Here is a 23,941-nt window from a genome sequence, read left to right as displayed (position 1 = left end):
GAAGCACCACTGGAACCAATCTTTAGACAATGACTTGGTAATCCAAGCTTTTGGATGTTGCATCCAATACACTGAGAGAACATTCATGTTTTTGTTGCATTGCCACATATTAGGAGTGTGAAGCGATCCTTGGAGGCCTTAAACCCAGGTGCTTTGACCTCTTCCTTCATGATGAAAGTTCTTGATCGCATCTTCTTCCAAAAAAGGCCAGTCTCATCCACGTTGAACACCTGCTCACGCAAATAGCACCCTTCCTCAATGATGGACTTAAAAGTCTCATTTTTATACAACTCTGCGCCATCTTTGTCTGCAGAGGGTGCTTCTCCATGGAACCGAACACTCTTGAGGTTGTAACTCTTCATGAACTTCTCAAACCATCCCTTGCTAGCAGTGAAAGGAATATATTGACTAGTTGGAGATGCCTGTGAAGTTGAAGGTTGAGGGTCATCGGGGTTCGTATCATCATCTGCAAGTTGGCTGTACAATTGCCTGGCCTTTTCACGGATGATGTTTGTATCCAAAGGAATGTTCTCCTTCCTGCAGGACTTTACCCAAAGGGCTAGTTCCGTCTCCACCCGTACTATGCCCTTATTGCGTGGACTTACTACCCTTTCTGCCTCCTTATTAAAAGTAACATTTGCAGTCGAACGTATATTTTTTTCGTCCTTCTTAATATAACGCACAATCGACTCATTAATGCCATAATGGCAACCCACCTCCGCGTAACTTCTCCCTTCCATCAGCATGTCGAGCAGTTTCACCTTCTCTGTTATTGTAAGCATCTTCCTCTTACGCTTGCTGTCCCCAGAAGGCATAGAAGGTGCAAGGCGTTTTTGTGGCATTGTAGTAGGTCTTCACTAAAGTCTCAAAGTAAAAAAAACTTCCATGATGAAGCGCAAGTCTGATATTTTGACGCAGACAGTGCTGAGATAAATTGTCGTTAGAACTGCTAAGCCAATCAGTAGCAAAGACACAGCTCAACATGTTCCCATTGGCCATTAGTGTCATATGGTCAGACAAAGCCGTGCGCTCCAAGTGACGCCCAATGTCGCTGATGGTGGAGGGGTGCACTTGCCTGTCTCGTTGCCTGTCTCGTGTGCTTCACTCCTGCATATGACGATGTGAATGTGTGTGTGAGTGAGACATTAAAAAAAAATCCACGATGCACCAAATCCATCCGCAATATTTGTTTAAAAAAAAATCTGCGATAGAGCGAGGCCGCGAGAGAGCGAGGCCGCGAGAGAGCGAGGCCGCGATAGGTGAGGCGCAAAGTAGCGAGGGATTACTGTCATAGTAGTATCTTTTTAAATTATATTATTATTATTATCATTATTATTATTATTATTATCCATCCATCCATCCATTTTCTGAACCGCTTAGTCCCCACGGGGGTCGCGGGCGTGCTGGAGCCTATCCCAGCCATCGACGGGCAGTAGGCGGGGGACACCCTGAACCGGTTGCCAGCCAATCGCAGGGCACACAGAGACAAACAACCATCCGCACTCGCACTCACACCTAGGGACAATTTGGAGTGCTCAATCGGCCTACCAAGCATGTTTTTGGGATGTGGGAGGAAACCGGAGTGCCCGGAGAAAACCCACGCGGGCCCGGGGAGAACATGCAAACTCCACACAGGGAGGGCCGGAGGTGGAATCGAACCCGCACCCTCCTAACTGTGAGGCGGACGTGCTACCCAGTGCGCCACCGAGCCGCCCATTATTATTATTATTATTATTATTATTATTATTATTATTATTATTAGGCGGCTCGGTGGTGCACTGCCTCACAGTTATGAGGGTGTGGGTTCGATTCCACCTCCGACCCTCCCTGTGTGGAGTTTGCATGTTCTCCCCGTGCCTGCGTGGGGTTTCTCCGGGTACTCCGTTTTCCTCCCACATCCCAAAAACAAGCCTGGTAGGCCGATTGAGCACTCCAAATTGCCCCTTGGTGTGAGCGCGAGTGCAGATAGTTGTTTGTCTCTGTGTGCCCTGCGATTGGCTGGCAACCGGTTCAGAGTGTCCCGCGCCTACTGCCCGATGACTGCTGGGATAGGCTCTCGCACACCCACGACTCCGGTGGGGACAAGCGGTATAGAAAATTGATGGACTATTATTATTATTATTATTACAGAAAGATTCAATTAATCTGGTGTCCTGACCGATGAGGTGCGAACAGGATTTTCATCTGACCTGCCAGGTCCGCCCTGCTGTCTTTCATAGCACGTAATTAAATGCATAAACAATTACTTCCAAAATTCAGCAAATTTCAAAAGTAGCTTTTGCTAATTGATTGTGGTACACATCCTAAATTGGTAACATAATGTTTGCAAGAGAAAATCCCAGAAAGGAATACATTGAAATAAATTCAGCAAATTTCAAAAGTAGCTTTTGGTAATTGGTTGTGGTACACATCCTAAATTGGTAACATCATGTTTGAAAGAGAAACTCACAGAAAGGAATACATTGATTTAATTAACTGTTAAAGGTTGTGACTTCTTTGTACTTCCTTCTGAAGTTCTGAAGTGTGCTTTTTCTGCAACTAGGGTTTGTTCAGGGACCAACATTTGCATCCCAAGGGCCAATTGAATGCAAAGCTGGATTCTCAGTACCTTCCATGCAAATCATGTCGAGGACCAGTCATACGCAGAGAGTGAACACAGGTGCACTCCAGCTAAAACAACCAGGATCTGTCACCCCTCTCCCGAGTTTTCACCATTATTGTTAAAAAGACTACTGTGATTTTCATTAGCTAGTGTACAGGTTGTTTTAGGTTTGGTGAGATTTGGTGTGAAGGCAAGATGAAATATTATCTATAACAGCTCTATCGCAGAAACTTATCATTTGAGTGCGAGCATTGGAGACTGAGGATCTAAAAAGCTTGCAACATGCCTAGGTCTTTCCTTGTGAAAAAGAAATGTGGAGTTTTTCGAGCCTACCTTTGGAAAAATTCAGAGCAGACTAAGTGGAGAGAAAATAATGCAGATGGTAAGACTTTCATGTGTCTTAAATCTTTGTTTCAGAAATCAAATGTATGGGTTAGTCAATCACAATACAAGGTCGCATGTTGATAAAATTGTCTAGTTCTGCCCTCTCAGATGTAAAATATACTTTACTATGTTTTGTGTAATCACAGATTTATTATCTCAGATGTAAAATATACTTTACTATGTTTTTATTGTGTAATCACAGTATTATTTATTGTATCTCCTGCAGTGTGTAAGGAGATAAGAGTGTGGCATTTTGATTCTCAAGAGAAAGCCACAGTGCCCCAGCCACAATCTACATTAGAATGTGGGACTTGGTCTGAATCTAGAGGAATACTTGCTGACCACATGCATGACCAATCCACACAAATGTTTCAGGGCTGCTTCTACAATCCCACCAAACCAAAACTAGTAGGTAAAACAAAGGTATGGTCATGATTTTCTCAAGTAATATAATCAATTTCAACATTGCTGTAAGAGGAGCAAAAATAAAAGAAATTACCGAATCATATTAATGAAGGACTTTATTTCATTCTTGCAGCCTCAAACCCACAATTTTCCTGGTGCTGGCAGGTTTGTGTGCTCAGTATGCAACAAGATGTTCCCCCTGCAGCGCATACTTATTCGCCACATGAAGTGTCATAGCTTGATAAAGCGATATCCTTGTCAGTTTTGTGGCAAAGGATTTAATGATACTTTTGACCGAAAGAGGCATATGCGAACACACACAGGTGAGGAATGAGCATCTGTATAGCCAAAACACCTTCCATCACAGCACATAGTTGTTTCATTGTATGCTTGTGAATATTCTCATTGATCCAGGTCTTTTTATTCTGAGGGCACACCTCGATTTGGAATGAACCATTGCAGAAAAAAAAACAGTTGGCGACCCACACCCACACAATGAGCAATTTGATCTTCCGTAGCACTGCAATTAAAAAAAAACTTACATAGATATTTAGAGGCTCTGTACACATTATATTGCACTGTACCACTTTTAATGGACCACAACACCATGAATTGACAGTTAATGTGGGTTGCTAGAAAGAGGGGAAGTTGGGGAGAAAATAGAATAAATAGTCAAGTCAATTTTATGTATTTAGAACTTAATCACAAAAACCTCTCAAAGGGCTTCACATGCCCACAGCTGAGAAAGATCCGTAACATTCCCTGATATCAAGCCCCAGGTGGGAAGGGAAAAGATCCTAAAAATTCTTTTAGGGAAAAATACACGGATGGAGGACGGCGTCAACAAGGCTGGGTGCCGTGGATGACATTTGACACATAATGGCCCAGTTTCGGGGAAAATGGTTAAGCCTCGTCCTAGACTAACATGCTGTTTGAGCTGGCCAAATTTTAGCTGTACCTTAATATATTCATATTTAGCCTGTTCTGGTTTAAGAAAAGGCAATTGCAGGAGTGTGGATTCGAGTTACTCTAGGACTAAATTGAAGTTCATATTAATCTTCAAAAAGGCACGTATAACTTAAGCCATATTCCTGTTTTTGAAAGGGGGCGATGATAGTTTGGGAGCATAGAGTATTTGGAATAGTATCCAAATGAACAACGACAATCATGACAGCCAGGCAAATACTTGTGGATAAGAGTAATCCATTGAATGAATTTAATTCAATAATTTAGATATCGGATCCGTACGTACAAAGATTTACTGGATATAATTGCATTGCTTGAGACTATACTTGATTTGATTTGTTTATTTCAGCAAATACATAAAGAACACAATTACCGTATTGGCCCGAATATGAGACGACCCTGATTATAAGACGACCTCCTCTTTTTCAAGACTCAAGTTTGAAAAAATAATTTTTGAACACCAAATTTAATTTTTAAACAGAAAATAATTACAGTTCATCTGAAACAAATGATTATAACAATATATTTGAGAGAAAAAGCATGTTATTCAAATCATGCAAAAACTGTCTATCACATCTTAATATCTGAACATTTAAATATGTAAACTAAAGTGCAATCACATTTGTAAATGAATAGCTCCTGGTTTTTGAAATGTAAATAAACCAATCTACTGTGATAAAACTTGCAATAACTGCATTATTGCAATAACTGCATTAACCATCAAAGTGAAGTCGAACTGTTACCGTAGTCTTGAAACAAATCTGAATGAGGAAAAACATTGCAATAAAATACTGCTATTTTATTTTTCTTCTTCATGACAGTGGTTCGCTTTGACTTGGGGAGTTAAGTTCATTCGCTTTAAAGATATCTGGCGCCATCTAGCGTTGTGAATGCGTATAATGTCGAGACCCCCAATGTAAGACAACCCCCACTTTTTCAGTCTTATTTCAATGCAAAAAACACCGTCTTATATTCAGGCCAATATGGTATTACAGATACAATTCACATTTGATTGACATGACTTGGGAAGGGGGAGGATGCAATTCTGCTTATCTAGTCCCATCCCAATTCCAACCAAGGTTTCACTACCAGACACACAATCTAAATTACAACAGTGCAACCCATATACAGTAATCCCTCGTTTATCGTGGATAATTGGTTCCAAAAACCACCTGCGATAAGTGAAATCCGTGAAGTTCGGTCACCCTCTCATCTGTACATTTTTTGTGTGTCAATAAATGTATATGAAACCATTTAAGTGCATATTTTATTATTTGAACATTAAATAATTGTTTCAAACATGTAAATAATACATTAGTAGTATAAATAACATATAGAAATCTTTTATATAAATATTGAAAATATAAATATTATACGTGTGTGCGTGTAACATGTTAACAAAAAGTACTGGGCAGGCTAACGAGTTAGCGGAAAGATGCTAATTCATGATTGTGCTAACACGCGAAAACGGACCTCTAAAGGAATGTAAACAAACATTTGGAGCAATACTACATTGTCCTAAAAGTTAGACACGTGATCGTTCATTTCTCTTGTTAAGAGCCACTTATATCGTACACCCACTTACATCGTAAATACTCCTGAACCACTGTAACCGACATATGTACACAAACGTAAAACAGGAAGTGGTATCGCCTGAAAACGGCCTTTAAAATACAAATCAAAGCACGGCTGAATATCATAAATAACATGGAGAATTCTTAACACATACTGTAAATATGTTTTTAGAACAACTTGTATTATTATATTATTTTATAACAAGGTACAAGTGTATATACTGTAAATATGTTTTAAGAACTCTTTTATTTTTATAATTTTTTTTCTATAACAAGGTACAACACTGTAAATATGTTTTTAGAACTCTTGTTATAACATTATCATTCTACTGGGTGACTTCAATGCTCACGCGGGCAATAACAGTGAGACCTGGAAGGGCGTGATTGGGAGGAACGGCCCCCCCGATCTGAACCCAAGCGGTGTTTTATTATTGGAATTCTGTGCTCGACACGGATTGTCAATAATGAGCACCATGTTTAAGCATAAGGGTGTCCATGGCACCAGGACACCCTCGGCCGCAGTTCGATGATCGACTTTGTAGTCGTGTCATCGGATTTGCGGCCGCATGTTATGGACATTCGGGTGAAGAGAGGGGCGGAGCTGTCAACTGATCACCACCTGGTGGTGGGTTGGCGCTGATGGTGGGGGAAGATGACGGTCCGACCTGGCAGACCCAAACGCTCTGTGAGGGTCTGCTGGGAACGTCTGGCAGAATCTCCTGTCAGGAAGAGCTTCAACTCCCACCTCCGGCAGAGCTTTTCCCACGTCCCGGGGGAGGCGGGGGACATTGAGTCCGAGTGGACCATGTTCCGCGCCTCCATTGTTGTGGCAGCCGACCGGAGCTGTGGTCGTAAGGTCGTTGGTACCTGTGGTGGTGGCAATCCCCGAACCCGCTGGTGGACACCGGCGGTAAGGGATGCCGTCAAGCTGAAGAAGGAGTCCTATCGGGCCGTTTTGGCCTGTGGGACTCCGGAGGCAGCTGACAGGTACCGGATGGCCAAGCGGAACGCGGCTTCGGCGGTTGCTGAGGCAAAAACCCGGGCGTGGGAGGACTTTGGTGAGGCCATGGAGAATGACTTTTGGACGGCTTCGAGGAAATTCTGGTCCACCATCCGGCGTCTCAGGAGGGGGAAGCAGTGCAACGTCAACACTGTTTACAGTGGGGATGGCGTGCTGCTGACCTTGACTCGGGACGTCGTAAGTCGGTGGGGAGAATACTTCGAAGACCTCCTCAATTCCACCTACACGCCTTCCATTGAGGAAGCAGGGCCTGGAGACTCTGAGGCGGATTCTCCAATCTCTGGGGTCGAAGTCACTGAGGTAGTTAAAAACTCCTCGGTGGCAAGGCCCCGGGGGTGGATGAGATCCGCCCGGAGTTCTTAAAGGCTATGGATGTTGTGGGGCTGTCATGGCTGACACGCCTCTACAACGTTGCGTGGACATCGGGGACAGTGCCTCTGGATTGGCAGACTGGGGTGGTGGTTCCCCTCTTTAAGAAGGGGGACCGGAGGGTGTGTTCCAATTACAGGGGAATCACACTCCTCAGCCTCCCTGGTAAGGTCTATTCAGGGGTGCTGGAGAGGAGGGTCCGTCGGGAGGTCGAACGTCGGATTCAGGAGGAGTAGTGTGGCTTTCGTCCTGGCCGTGGAACAGTGGACCAGCTCTACACCCTCGGCAGGATCCTCGAGGGTGCATGGGAGGTCGCCCAACCAGTCCACATGTGTTTTGTGGACTTGGAGAAGCCGTTCGTCCGTCTCCCTCGGGAGGTTCTGTGGAGGGTGCTTCGGGAGTACGGGGTGCCGAGCCAACTGATAAGGGCGGTTCGGTCCCTGTATCACTGATGCCAGAGTCTGGTCCGCATTTCCGGCAGTAAGTCGGATTCGTTCCCAGTGAGGGTTGGACTCCGCCAAGGCTGCCCTTTGTCACCGATTCTGTTCATAACTTTTATGGACAGAATTTCTAGGCGCAGCCGAGGCGTTGAGGGGGTCCGGTTTGGGGACCTCAGCATCGCGTCTCTGCTTTTTGCAGATGACGTGGTGCTGTTGGCTTCTTCAGGCCGTGATCTCCAGCTCTCACTGGAAAGGTTCGCAGCCGAGTGTGAAGCGGTCGGGATGAGGTCAGCACCTCCAAATCCGAGTCCATGGTCCTCGATCGGAAAAGGGTGGAATGCCCTCTCCGGATCGGGGATGAGATCCTGCCCCAAGTGGAGGAGTTCAAGTATCTTGGGGTCTTGTTCACGAGTGAGGGGAGGATGGCGCGCGAGATCGACAGGCGTATCGGTGCAGCGTCAGCAGTAATGCGGACTCTGTACCGATCCGTCGTGGTAAAGAGAGAGCTGAGCCAAAAGGCAAAGCTCTTAATTTACCGGTCGATTTACGCTCCTGCCCTCACCTATGGTCACGAGCTATGGGTCGTGACCGAAAGAACGAGATCCCAGATAAAAGCGGCCAAAATGAGTTTCCTCCGCATGATGTGCAGGCTCTCCCTTAGAGATAAGGTGAGAAGCTCGGTCATCTGGGAGAGACTCGGAGTAGAGTCGCTGCTCCTCCACGTTGAGAGGAGCCAGGTGAGGTGGCTCGGGCATCTCATCAGGATGTCTCCTGGACGCCTCCCTGGGGAGGTGTTCTGGGCACATCCCACCGGTAGGAGACCCTGTGGACGACCCAGGACGCGCTGGAGAGACTATGTCTCTCAGGTGGCCTGGGAACGTCTTGGGGTCCCCCGGAATGAGCTGGATGATATCACTGGGTAGAGGGAAGTCTGGGGGTCCCTCCTAAAGCTGCTGCGTCCGTGACCCGACCCCGGATAACTGTAAGAAGATCGATGGATAGATGGATATTATATATTTTTTTTTATAAAAAGGTACAAGTGTATGCACTACAATTGTGTGGGCACTCCTTGCCTTCTGCTGGTGTGTGGGCACGTTTTGTGCCATAATTCCTCAGTTTAGAAGTTTTACTTGACTTTTAAATTTTTTTTTTGATTTGTAAAAAAATACCGCTATGTAGTGAAACCGCGATAAACGAACCGCGATGTAACGAGGGATTACTGAAGAGACCATGAAGAGAAAAGTAACAAAAGAAAAACATAGATATGACCAGTTTCTCATTATTTGAATACAGCAGTAACAAATTAATTGATTGATTGATTGATTGATTGATTGATTGATTGATTGATTGATAACTTTTATTCCGAACATTCAAATACACAAAGACTGCCGAGCTTCCCGTTTGCTATCAGCTGAAATCCCTTCACCAAACTAAATGGAATTGAGGAAGCAAAATAAACACAGAAAAAAAGACAGTAAAATAGATATTCAGAAAGGAATGAGAAGAAGCATAGCTGTGTAGCTCTCACCCCGTTATCTAAACATAACATATGCATATGAGGTACATACATACATACACACACACGCACGCGCGCACGCACACACACGCGTATATATATATCAGGGACGTGCGGTCAGAGGAGGCAAGGGAGGCCACGCCTCCACTGCCATCATGAAAAGGGGAAAAACAAATTCAATAGTTTTTATTATAAAGTCATTTTCCTTTTAATTTCAGTAGTTTTGTATCATTTTGAACCAAAATCACACGTTAGTCCCTCCCCAGTCATGAACCTCACCGCACGTCACTGGTGTGCACTGTCTCACACACACAAACTCTAAGTTCAACAAAGTCCACTAACAAAAACATAATAATTTACAATAGCATTTTTTCACTTACTAAGCATGTTGCTTAGTGCATTCCTTGCCTTGAACAATCGTCTTCAAATCTGGCTTGTATTCTGTTGTTGCTACTGAAGCAATTATTTTTGTTGGATGTCTGATACCATTCGTTTTAGTTTGTTGTTTTCAGGAGACAAGATACCAACACCGTCACGGAGGTATTTTTTAACGAACTCCCCTTCATTGTATGGATTTTCAGCCCGAGCAATGTTCCAAGCCAATTGATGCGATGCAAGCATGACAGTCTGAGTGCTTCGTAATTTTTGGGAAAAGCTGTACCTGTTTTTCTGCCTGACAAATTGTCGAACTTGCGCTTGCGAAATTCAGTCCCTTTTCAAGATTCAAGATTCAAGAGTTTTTATTTGCCATGTTTGAGCGTGCCAAACAAGGAATCTGATTTCGGTAAATCACAGCCTTTGTTCAACATTTAGGTGACTAAACACACTCAGGACATGTGAAAAATGGCAAATATTCTCAAACATCCCCTGATATTAAACTCCCAAGAGGGCAAGGAAAAACTCAAAACTTCAGCTAGGGGTATTGAGAAACCTTGACAAGAGACCACAGATGGGAGGGTCCCTCTTCTAGGATGACCAGGCTGCAATGAATGCAGAGAGGACACATAGTACAAACAGTGTAGACAATACAAAAAAGGTGTGGAGAGCAGTATGTTATTGCACAGTAATGACTCTGAGACTCTAAGAGTGGTGTGAGTTCATCAGAGCAACAGCCTGGGGGAAGAAGCTCTCTGTGTCTGCTGGTTTTGGCGTACAGAGCTCTATAACGCCGTCCGGAGGGGAGTAGTTCAAACAGACCGCAACCTGGGTGAGAAGGGTCTGTAGAGATGTTACTTGCACGTTTCCTGGTCCTGGACAGGTACAAGTCCTTATTGGTATTAGCATGAAGTGAGCTGAAGTGGCCCTGAAGATTTGAAGCTTTGAAATGGGCTAATGACGTCTGACATATCAGGCAGAACGGCTTGCCATTGCATTCAACAAAAAAAATATAAACTTTCCCACTCTGTTAAAAACGTCCTGTGTTCATCTTCATATTTTCGTTTAGCTGTGTATCTTCTCCCTGCCATTTTGAGAGCGAAATTGACACTATTTGTTTCCTCGAATGGGTTTGCCCCTCCTCCTTTGCGGGATTTCCCCTCATGCGCATACGCGTTTGAGGGAAATACCATATTGAACTCAAGTGAAGCAACACGCAGAAAAATAACCATAAACACAAATGTTGATATGAACGTAAGCCGCATGAAACTAGACAAAGAGCCGCATACGGCTCGCGAGCCGCGGGTTCGCCACCCTTGGTGTAGAATAACATGTGCGAAGGTCATTAGCCTTCACACAATAAAGTGAATGGTGTAGAATAACATTTGTGCGAAGACCATTAGGCTTCACACAATAAAGGATCCTAATAACGTGTGAATGCTTTCAACATTCACGCAAGAATCTGATTAACTGATTAAGCCTGCGCTCCCGCACCACCAGACTCGCCAACAGCTTCTTTCTCCAGGCTGTTAGGGCCCTGAACTCGCTACCCCCTTCTGCGTAGCGTGCGGCACTGTTGCGCTATTTTCGGGAATGTCTGCTGTACGCGCACTTGCTCCTTTTTTTTCTGCTCCTCTTATTTATTTATTTATTGTTGCGTTATTTATTCATTATTTATTCAGCACGCTTTTGTTGTACTTGTTTACTTGTTTGTCTGTTGTGAGCCATGTCTTGTCACTGTGGGATAGGGGGGAACGAAATTTCGGTTTCTTTGTGTGTCTCTGGCATGTGGAGAAATTGACAATAAAGCTGACTTTGACTTTGACTTTGACTTTGAACTGTGAAAGCATTCAGACAATGAGAGGCAACCTCTCACTTCAATGTTCAAACTACCCAAGTTGCTGGCCCTCCCTGCCAGTGTATTGCAGGAAACTGACTATGTTCATCTATTTGCCATCTATTTGCGCAATTTGGGCCCAATGGTAACGCGTATTATGCGTGTGATATTTGAATACATTTTATTTACATACTGTGTGCATATTATTTTGGTTAATCATCTATGTATATACATAAATAGTCACAGAAGTAATACTTCTTTTCATGTATTAAGAACCAAAAATGTAAAATAAATATACTAAAATATTTTAAAATGCAGTGTCTCAAAATCTCTGGTCTGTGTGTTTCTTAAAAAAAAAACATGTTTCAACCATTTTGCTTTTGTTCCCCAATCATTTCATATACTCTTCTAATTTAAAAATGGTTTGTTTTCTGCTGCCAAATATAACATAATTTTTTAGCCTAGTTTGAAAACTCATAAATATAGCCATTCATTTGTTTGAGCAACACAAAACACATTCTTACAAAATATATTCTTTATAAGCATGCCCATGGAAATAAAACCATGACTTTACCTTTCTTACAGGCATACGCCCCTTCAAGTGTGAGTTTTGTGACAAGGCATTCACCCAACGTTGCTCTCTGGAGTCTCATATGAGGAAGATTCATGGCATTAACCACCAGTATGCTTACCGGCAGAGACGTTCAAAGATCTTTGTGTGTGAAGATTGTGGTTATACAGCAAGTTGCCCTAATGAGTTATTTTTCCATTTAAGACAATGCAATCCAGGCAGTCCTGCTCTCCACAGATACAATCTCCATAAGGCACAAAACAACAACTATATTACGTCTGTCAATGCTGAAGCCAGCCACTATTTGGTGTACTCTGCATTTTACATGTAGAGGCAAGCTCACATAAACCTGCATTGATCCCATGTTTGCGATCATGTGACCATTTAGGGCAACTTCTGAGTCAAATTCAGATGACCTTGAAACCAAAGAGATTTTGTAGGTTTTACTACTGAACCAAAATAGATGATGACTGAGGGATGCTTTTACATACTTTATTTAACCTTTATTTACCCAGGTAAATCACTTCACATCGCAAAAAAATTTATAAAAATTCACAATAAAACAGAAACAATAAGAACAGTAGACAATATTTTAAAAGGCCTTTGAGCCATAGATTTACATTTAGGGCACCAGATGGATGAATCCAATTCCAGGTCCTTCAGAATGGAGTCAAACTGAGATAGTAACACAATTTGACAGTTTTATTGTGTTCTCTAGAGCAGAGGTCCCCAACCACTGGTACCGCACAGGAAAAAAAAAAAAGTTTTTATATCGACGATCAATTAATTCAGGTCAAGACGCTCGTCCCGGTCATGTGACGAGTTTCCCCAGTCGAGCCCGCAAAGCTAGCAAAAATGAGTAATAATTTATTTTGAAAAATTAAAAAAAAATGGCGATGCTCTCCCAAAAACATCCGTCGGTTCAGGTCAAGATGTTCGTCTCGGTCACGTGATATGTCACCTCAGTCGAGCCCGCGATGCAAGCAAAAATGAGCAAGAAACAGATGTTTTGAAAGCTTCTTTGTAAACGGAAAAAAGCCCAATGAGGAGACGGAAGAAGAGGCTATGACTTTTAAGAAAAGGAAAGCTGCATTTAAAAGTATATTTCTGGAGTCCTACTTAAAATATGGATTTATCGCCACAGGTGACTCTGACATGCTAAGCCCACTCTGCTTAATATGTGGCGACAGGTTAGCTAACGAGGCAATGAAGCTTTCAAAACTGCTTCGGCACATGGAGACCAAGAATCCTGCATTAAAAGACAAACCATAACCACTTCGGGTGTCATTGTCTCAGATTACGCCTACATTATTGTATTTTCATCACTTTGAGGATTGTATTAACCCCTAATCATGCCTCCAAAGCCAGCAAGTGGGAGCAGTAAAGCCATCCTAAAATACAAAGACGCTCTTAAAGCAATGCGACAGTGAGCGCTCGGCGCGCTGCGGTTGCGCGATAAGACCAAATTAAGCTCCCTGTGCACTGAGGTCCACTTAAATTTTGGAAAGTTCATCAGGACTTTAAAAATATTTTCTAAATTTCAGCGACGGCTTTGTCACAATAATGCGACCAGCGCGGTGCAGTTGCGCGGTCGGCGGAGCGCTGCAGTTGTGCGATAGGACAAAAATGTGCAAATAAAAAAATGCTTAAAAAAGGCGTTTTTTTTTTTTTGTCTTGGAACAGATTAAAAGGTTTCCATTATTTGTAATGGGAAAAGTAGATTCGGAATTCGACCGATTCACTTCTTGAACCGCCTTCTGGAACGGATTGTGGTCGAAAACCGAGGTTTGACTGTATTATCCAAGTCATTGGCACTTCGGAGACTATTTTACTATTTTTACAACATATAGTTTCTCCATTCTTTCTTCAATTTGAGACGTCTTTTTAACACATTTCATAATCTTCCCTCATCTAATATCCCACAAGCTCTGTGGACGCTGGGAAGGCCTTTGTTCGTGTCGAGTGGACATATTTATTTTACACTCTACAAAAAAAATTCTCTCTTGGTTTTGGCTTCTGTATTCATCTCCCTTTGTTTGAACAAATAATATCTAATTTTCGTATTTACGCATATTTCACTCAACGGCTGTCATCTCAGTCCACTTTTATTTGCGCTTGGTATTGAACAACTCTGTTGCTTTTCGGGCATTGTGAGCAGGAACAAAAAGTGTGCTTGTACGCTTATGATTTTCTCCTTTAAATCACAGATGTTTCACTCTCCAATTATTCTCTCTGTTAATTTTGTTTGGATCTATTTCAAGTTATAAGTTATATGTGGGGAAAAGTGAGTTTCATTCACTTAAAAAGGCTGCCTCTGAATACCCACTATTTACTCTTCCGTTTAAAATCACCACGGACCACTTCAAATATCTCGGGGTTCAGGTAACAAGTCTGTGGAATTTATTTAAAGCATATTACAATCCTCTTTTATCCTAGGTTCAAAAATACTTGAAATGCTGGTCACTGCCTGCTCGTATTAATAGCATTAAAATTAATGTCCTCTCCAAGTTTCTTCATTGCCTCCCAATCGTTTTCACGCATTCATTTTTTACTAAACTGGATACAATCCACTTTTATTTGGAGTAATAAAAGCCAGAGAATCTGAAGACAATTCCTGCAAAAAACCTAAAACACTGGGAGGTATGGCATTACCCAACTTCAAATTTTATTATTGGTCATCTTGCCCAAAAATAATACAATTTGGGCTACATTCTGATTCGTATTATACTACCCCTATTTGGTTGGAGATCGAGCAATATTCATCTGGAGGAGTTTTTCTTGCAGCACATATTCATTAACTCTACCCACTGGCAAAAAAAAACATGATCGTAAAATCCACACTAAAAATCTGGAAGCAATTTAGGCGCTGATTTGCATGTCAAACATATTTAATCTCAGCACCAATTAAATGCAATCATGCTTTTCCTCTCACAGTAATTGATCAGTCTTTCATCATCTGGTCTAATCTGGGCATTAAAACATTTAAGGATTTATACATTGACAAGTCATTTGCTCCATTTCAACAATTCAAAAATGTTCTCCCCTCAAGCAGCACTTTTTCAGATACCTACAGATCAGCAGCTTTGTTGCAGGTTAATTTCCTCAGTTCCCATCTCAACCCCCTGATTCAGCATTTGAATCACCTCTTGTATCAAGGACTATGCACATTTAAAGGAATGCCAGTTATATATTCTGAAATCCACTCTTCAAGAAGGACTTCATTACCCTCTATCACGTCAGCTTACTTGAGAGTGGTCCTTAATGATAACGTGTCGAGGAATATCTTAGACCAAGGGTGGGCAATTCCGGTCCCCGAGGTCCTGCATGTTTTCTATGTCACCCTTTTGCAACACACCCGATTCAAATGGTCAGATAATCAGCAAGGTCTGCAGAAACTGGTTAATAATCTTGATCATTTGAATCAGGTGTGTTGCAGCAGGGAGACCTACGGGCAGGAGACTTCGAGGACCGAAATTGCCAACTCCTGTCTTAGACACAGTGCATCACTCCTTAATTTGTGCTAAACGAGGTGTAATTCAATGTAAAATATTGTACCCAACATATCATACAAAAGTTTAACTCGCCAAAATATATCCCAATATTGGTCCACTCTGCGAATGATGTTGTCTAACACCAGCCTTTCATATTCATATTCTTTGGTCCTGTTCAGCATGTTTGTCTTTTTGGGAAAATGTTTTTGATACCTCTATCTCAGGCGGCAGGAAAATCACTCGATTCTCATGCAATCACAGCAATTGTCTAATATTGAGAGGCACCTCTTTCTCCACAGCAGAAAAGTACTTTGTGGCATTCACATTTGCTTGCAAGATGTTGTTAATTTGGAAGTCGGCCACCCCTCCATCACATTTTCATTGGGTCAAAGACGAAATTTACTTTGCCAGATAAGAAAACATTTTGTATCCATTGAAGTTTCAAAAGTTTCAAAGACCTGGGAACCAATTCTTTCAATATGCTGGGAAGCTGGTCTACCCAGATAATCACGAATGACTTTACCTGCATTTCCGCCATAGAAACAAACCTCCCTCTCCTCAGCATGACTTAAATTTATATACATTTATTTTAGTTTGTGTGTGCGTGTGTTTTGTGTTTTTTTCTTTTTTCTCATGTTTCTTTTTAACTTCATGTATATCTTGTTAATGTAAACGAATACATTCTGCTTCTATATAACTTGTTTTTAAAGGTCTCAGAAATTGCACAATTTGTCAAATATGATTGTTTTGTTCCTGTTGGAAACCTAATAAAGAAACTGGGAGAGAAATGTTGCAGCAGCAGCAAGTCTCGTTCTTGCATGTAAGGAAAAATAAATTATTTCTGAAACACAAACTCAACTCGTACATTTTTGACAAGGACATCAAAGTGGGCTTTAGAAGACAGAATCATCAATTAAGATACGCAAATACAGTGATTCCTCACTACTTCATGGTTCGGCCGAAAGGCTCGGTGTGAATACGGCTGGCATTTTGCCCCTGAATTTTTGTGTTCAGTGCATTCAGATGTCGGGTTATGTCAACTAAAAAATCAAAAATCAGACAGCCAAACAGGAATCGGAAAGTTTTGGCATCACTTGTCCCTTTTTTGCCAAAAATTGTCCGATTTCCTCCCTAGGAGACACACAATATTAGAATGCACTAGGCCTTGATGTCTATTCATATGTAAATGAGGTAGGGGTCATAAAATGTTATGACCTTTTTATGACTTGTTGTGGTATCATAAATCACCCCCTTTTGGATTGGGGAGGGGTTAGGGGCGTCAAGATGGCGCCAGTCGTGACGGCGCCATCTTTGACTGTCGCCATTTTTGGTTTGCTGGCGCCATTTTTAGATGTGGATATGTATGGGCATGTATTTTTATGAATCAAAACAGGTGCAGCACCTGAGCTAGCTTTGCTATCAGCCAGTACGTGTGGGTTGAAGGGGGCCGTTTTGTTGAGAAAAAGAAGGGGAGGGGTGTATGTGTCAGTATGGGGGGTCGTGAGAGTCTGCATTATTGGTGCCGAAGTTATCTGAAAGAGAGTCGCATCTAATCTGACACACAATAGTTTAGGGGATCAAGGGGTGTGTTTTGTTGAGAAAAAGACATCTAAAGGAGAAAAAAATCAAGGTGTTTGACAAATAATAGTTTAGAGGATCAAAGGGAGTTTTGTTGAGAAAATCATTGAAGTGTCGTCAGCATGATGCCAAAGTTATCTGAAAGAGAAAAAATCAAGGTGTTTGACAAACAATAGTACAGTCAACGTTATTGGTGCCAGAGTTACCTGATGAGGTAGAGCCATTGATGCGTCATCAGCATGCGGCCAAAGTTATCTGATTTCTCGCGACACGTGATCCCATAGGCGTGGTCGTATCCCCGCCGAATTTGAAGTTGGTTCAGTGTGAATGACCAACGCTCATTCTGAGAAGACAAGCCATCGCTCTGAGCAACGGAGTAGAAGCGCGTCAAAAGCTGTTTCGAGATGGTTAAAGGTAAGTCATGTTACTACTTTGTCGCCGTAATAATATTAATGATAATAATAATAATAAATAATAATAAAAACAATAATAATGCATTGTGGTTATTTATAAAACAAGATGTAATGTTTATGTAATGTTTGTAGACATCATCGTTCATGCCGATGTCCACCCATCTTTTGACGACGACTTTAGCGACGTTTACCTAACACAATCAGACTACGGTGAGTCAATCGTTCATCTAAGGTAGTTCATATAAATGTTAGTAGTTGATGATTTTATGTATGTAACAGATCTCATGGCCGCGGCTACTAGGAAAAACAATCAGCCGACACAAGCTGCCTTCGAACGCCATTTTGAAGCAGAGGAAGCGGCAGAGCCAGCGAGACCATGCGCATCAGAGTCACGTGCTACCGTTGGAACCAATCCAATTGCATCCCACGCCGACCGACAGGAAACATCGATGGACACAGAGTTAGCTGAAGTTCTATCTACATACGAGGGCTTGAACCATCATCAAGAGTCGACAAACAAAGTTGGAGGTGTTCCTTCTATTTTTTTTCTCTTTGTATGCTATTTTCGGTATTATAACGGATTAACTTTTTATATCTACTTCCAGGTGAGCGTCGTGACACGGAGGTACAGAGAGGAAGGAGGAGGAGGAGGAGGGGGCCGCTCTTCTACAACAAGCGCCACTCAGCCAGCAGGGGGCCTGTAAAGTGCCGTGGTAACTGTATCTACAAAAGACGGTTACAAGAATGTATTAAGATAATAGGTATTCGGCAGATTTGGCTGAATCAAAATAGGTCTGTGTTGTTTCTGTTGTGTTCTGTAAAAGGAAATATAATGGATCATTCATACCTTACATCAGCAGAGTCAGATTTCTTAGCGAACATTGATGAAATAGATTTGCTACCATTTAGCGAAACAAGCCAAAGAAGTGACACACCAGAGCTAGATTTGTCAAGCGCTAACAATGATTTGCTATCAAACAATACGTCTACGAGTCAAATAACAGATTTGCTCAACAATGTGAGCACGGCTTTGTTAGAAGGGGAAAGACCAGTCAGTCCTGCTATTCTTACCCATTTACAAGCTGCCATAGATGAACTGAACAATCAAAGTCTGAATGAAGGTAGACAGAGTCCTACACAAATCCCGTCACAATTGCTAAACAGGATAGCAGAATTAAACAACCAAGCTAATGACAGCAACGGGCATATCAGTCCTGATATTCCTGTCCAGTTGCTAAACATTATCCAAAATCTAAATACGCAGCCTCTGGTTGACCCGTTGACCCCTAACCCTGTCGATTCATCTATTGCTGCTATTGACGACGTTCCACCGACATTTCAGCCTAACAACTGCTCTGTTATAATTGATCACGAAATAGATGTTATTGATGACAACACACCAGCATTTGAACACATGCCCCAGCAATCTAACAGCGGTTCTGTATTAGCTGATAAGCGCGGCGGTTCTGTTGTAGTCAATAGACCTCATTTTAATAATGTAGAGGTAAGGCGACAGTTAAATATACCATCGCAACTGAACATCAATGATTTTGCAACCTTCTACTTCCAGATTGAAGATAAAATAGATGATGTTATGCAAGTGGTTAGCCGAGCACAACCAGGTCATGTAATTCAGGCCGAGTTAGTGGGTAGTAACGATAGAGCTCACATCTACCAGCAAACTAGTGACATAAACTCTATCAGACATAGTGTATCAGAAATGCTTGAGCGTTTAGCCCAATCAAATACAGAACTTCTGACTGATGAGAGCTTAGAGCTTATTGTACAAATAGTCACTCCATTGAGCGGTGGAATGCGTCGTAGGTTGCTGAACAGTACCAACAGAAAAATTTTGAGGTTGAAAAAACGACACTTACACATACCTCGTAATAAAGACAACAATCTGTGTTTTGCTCTCTCACTAACCTATCTGCTAAATGACACACTCACAACAAAACAGGCCACAAAACAGGCACGGCTCTTACACGAGAGTGTGGGATTGGATTGTCAAACACCTGTGAGTCTGGGTGATGTCCATAAATTTGAGAAAGTCCTCAAACGGAAAATAACTGTAATGTATCGAAATGAGGACTGCCGCCCCATGACTTTTTTCGACACACATTATCCCAAAACAGACAACGACACTTTATTTGTCTTACACCTTGAGGGTCATTACTACGGCGTGAAAGCGATAGAGGCATTCGTTGGTCATGCATTCTTTTGCAGACTTTGCTACAAAGGGCACGAGAATTGGCAGCAGCACCAGTGTGAAGGACTCTGTAACATTTGTCTCGATCCGTGTTGTAAACAACGGCGGATTAAACGTGTTATCTGCCCCGATTGTAACAAAACTTGTCGTAATGAGGAATGCTTTGCCAAACATAAAGAGTTTCGAGCGACAAATCATGTGAGCAACTGCACTTCATACAAAAAATGCTTGCAGTGTGGTCTCCAGTATTATGTGAAAGCTGATGGTACCGGTGCTAAACATCGTTGCCCCGTTAAAAAATGCACAGTGTGTGATGAGATCTTAAATCAAGATGATGCCTTGCCGGACCCCCAAATGTGCTACATTCAGCCCATCAAGCCTCAACCACTGTGCAAAAATGTAGTATACTATGATTTCGAAACCTATGTGGACGTAGATGGTTTACACAAACCTTTTCTCGTCTGTTGCAAATCAAATACACTGACGAAACAGTGGTTTGGCACGGATTGTGTTGACGAATTTCTCAGATTTTTTCGAATGCCACAGTTTAAACAAACTACGTTTGTTGCACATAATGCGAGAGGTTTTGATTCATACATACTGATAAGGAGAATGCTTGAATTAGGTCTCAAACTTGGCATTCTGATGCAAGGGAGTAAAGTTCTATCATTTGTTGATTTAGACACAAAATCTTGATTCATAGACTCGCTCTCATTCTTGACGATGCCTCTAAGTGCGATGCCTAAGGCCCTGGGGTTTGAAGACAAATCAAAGGGTTATTTCCCACACAAATTCAGCTCTTTAGAGCATATAAACTACGTAGGGTGTCACCCTGACCCCACATCCTACGATATCGAGCGAATGTCACCCCCTCAACGAGCCAAGTTTGACGAATGGTATGCCAAAGAAGCTAACAATGTGTTTGATTTCGCTAAACAGGCGATAGCCTACTGTGAAAATGATGTTGACCTGTTGATGCTGGGGTGTGAGAAATTCAGGAGCGAGTTTTTTGAGGCCACCGGAATAGACCCGTTCAACGCTGTGACAATAGCCTCTGCGTGCATGAAAGTTCTTCAGACTAATTTTCTAAGCCCTCAAACACTAGCCATTACACCTTCAGACAACTATATGCGTCAGCAAAAAGCTTTTTTGCATGACTCTATTCAGTACATGCAATGGATCATGCACAGTCAAAATATCTAAATTAGACATGCATTGAACGGGGGTGAAGTTAGGATAGGTAACTACACGGTAGACGGCTATTCTGAAATTGGGGACGTAAAAATAGTGTTTGAGTATTTCGGTTGTTATCACCACGGCTGCGCAGAATGCTTCGACCTCTCTAAAATATGCCCGACAACAAAACATCCTTTTCATGAGAGGTTTGATAACACACAAAAGAAAATTCAGGACCTACAGCTTAGACATGATGTGCACCTTGTAATTATGTGGGAGCATGATTGGTTGCAAATGAAAAAGTCGAACATAGAGGTGAAGGAATTCCTGAGAAAAACCAAATTCCCTACACCGCTCAAGCCGAGGCAAGCTCTTTTTGGGGGCCGAACAAACGCATTCGTTTTAAGATACACAGCAGAGCCTAACTGCCTCCAATGTACAGGCACCTACCCTATCGGTCATCCAACGATTATCCACGGTGATTTTGAAGACCCCAGGTCGTATTTCGGTTTCATCAGCGCCACAATCAACCCACCCCGTGGTTTGTATTTTCCTGTTTTACCCTTCAAAACTGCTAAAGCTAAACACGTCTTCACACTGTGTCGTACATGCGCTGAGTGTAACAACCAGCATATGGCGTGTACACATAATGATGAGCAAAGATCGTTAAGAGGTGTTTGGACAACCCCTGAATTTGTTAAGGCACTCGATCTCGGCTACACGGTTGCAGATATTACTGAAGTATGGCATCACACAAGCACGAGCGACACAATTTTCTGTGATTACATGCGAACATTTCTAAAAGCTATACAGGAATCTTCAGGTTATCCGGCTCACGTGGTCAACCAGGCTGATAGCGAAAGATACATAGAAGGGTACGCCATTCATCAGGGTATCCAACTAGACCCTTCCAAAATTGCTGTAAACCCGGGCAAAAGGCAAGTGTGAAAACTCTGTCTTAATCTATGGGGAAAACTCGCACAGCGTGAGAAAATGACAAACACAAAAATTGTGACAAAATCTGAGGATTTTATTGAACTTCTGTTTTCAGGTCTGTACGATGTGAAATTCTTCCATTTTATCAGTGAAAAGCTTTCAATTGTGCAGTATTGTTTCAACATAAACAATGAGATACCCGCCTCAAAAACATCAAACGTGGCTGCAGCGTGTTTCACAACAGCCTATGCACGCCTAAAAATGTACAGCTATTTAGAAATTTTACAGAGGCGTGTTCTTTACACCGATACAGACAGCCTCGTGTACACGGTGAAACCGGGTGAAAGTGTTCTCCCTCTAGGGGATTATCTGGGTGATTTGACAGATGAGCTTTCGAATGACAGCATTTTAGAATTTGTCTCAGCTGGGCCAAAAACATACGCTTACAAAACACGAGGATCATCTCAGACGGTCATGAAAGTGAAGGGGATCACGCAGACTCACGAAAGCGGTCAGAGCATCAATCTCGATAGCATGCTCAATTTGGTTCAAGGGTGCATCGACACAGCTGGTGCAACTTCAGATGTGCTATACACTCCAACATAATATCGTTCGCGATAAGAGAGGGTTTCATTTCAGAAACATGTCATTTTCCAAGCGGCTTCGTGTGGTGTACGATAAAAGAAGGCTGCTAGAGCGAGGCACCGCTGAAATGTTTGGCTACTGATATTCTTTCTATCCATACGTGTGTTTGGGTGTGTGGAAATTGCTTTTAACCAGATTGAATTTGACCATAGATTAGAACTTCCTTTTTCATCTCTAGTAGCAGGGCCTTCAGGTTGTGGCAAGACTTTCGTTGTAAAAAATGTATTGGAAAATCCTGAACATGTTATGAGAAAAAAAACTGATAATATTGTCTGGGTTTATACTTCATATCAACCAATGTACGATGAGCTCAAAAACCTGAATAAAGACATTCTTTTTAATCAAGGGGCTGCCTGAATCTTTTGATGACGAGAAGATGTTCCCGCCACACCAGCAGCATCTACTGATTTTGGATGACATCATCTTCCAAGCTTCGGATAATCCGGAAGTGGTCCGAATATTCACCCAACACATACATCATAAACAATTAAGCGTTATAATGCAAACGCAGAATGTATTCCATCAGGGCAAATTCAGCCGTACTATTAGTTTAAACAGTAATATTTTGATTTTGTTCAAAAACCCCCGCGATAAATTGCAGGTGACTGTCCTGGCGAATCAAATTTCTCCCAACAACCGGAAGTTTTTCCTGGAATGCTTTGAGAATGCTACAAGGGAGCCGCATGGGTATTTACTGATAGATTTGACACCTTCATGCCCAGAACAATATAGACTATGTACAGGTGTACTACATAACCAGTGGCCTGTCGTTTATATCCCCAAACAATGAAACGATGATGAAGCTTTTAAAAACAAATGCTCCGTTACTCAAATCTTTGTTTACATCCAAACCGGCCAAACGTAAGCATTTGCTCCTCAGAGGGCCGACGAGTTTAGTGAAAGCATTATGTGAGATTGCTCTAAATCTTCTTAAAGGGCATGTACCCTTAAAATCAAAACTTTACAAGAGACTTAAAACCAAAAGAAAAATATCCGCTTTTTGGCTGATAAGAAAAATACTTTGAAGAAGAAAAGAGCTGTGGTAGTTCAGAAAGGTGGTTTTATATTGCCGTTACTGGCCGCTTTCGCACCTGTTCTCGGAAGTGTCATCAGCGGTTTTATGAACAAACGTTACAATAGTATTTAACATTGTCATCTGAAGGGTGGACGTCATCTGATGGCGCCGCGGATGGCTGCCACGGTGAGTCGCTCTCTGTTTCTTTGTCTTATTTTGTGTGTTTTCTGTGTCTTCTGCTGTCCATCCCAGATCACTTTTACTAGAGAAGCACTGTTAAACATCGGTCAGTCTTCTTCTGGTATTTTCTCTCCTGTTCTCTCTGATTCAGACTGTTTGTCGGAGATTTTAGCCGGAGCGGCGGTGCTATACAAGCTAGCGCGACGGCGGCGACGCGGAAAACGAGCCGGAGCCCTCG

The 23,941-nt window shown here is 42.3% G+C and overlaps 1 protein-coding gene across 1 annotated transcript; it reads left to right on the top strand.

Annotated features, from left to right (window-relative positions):
* The first annotated feature begins 3,331 nt into the window (after positions 1–3,331).
* Positions 3,332–12,391, top strand: LOC148385870 (transcription factor Ovo-like 2). Its single transcript, XM_088399462.1, has 3 exons — positions 3,332–3,409; positions 3,525–3,714; positions 12,075–12,391. Exons 1-3 carry the CDS (start codon positions 3,332–3,334, stop codon positions 12,389–12,391), a joined length of 585 nt encoding a protein of 194 aa, XP_088255588.1.
* The last annotated feature ends 11,550 nt before the right edge of the window (positions 12,392–23,941 follow it).

The sequence above is a fragment of the Syngnathus floridae genome, chromosome 15 (genome assembly GCF_059516105.1).
Source record: "Syngnathus floridae isolate MCC-2025c chromosome 15, RoL_Sflo_1.0, whole genome shotgun sequence".
Taxonomy (NCBI): Eukaryota; Metazoa; Chordata; class Actinopteri; order Syngnathiformes; family Syngnathidae; genus Syngnathus; species Syngnathus floridae.
Note: the sequence above shows the minus strand (reverse complement) of the source record. Positions and strands in the feature narration are given on the sequence as shown.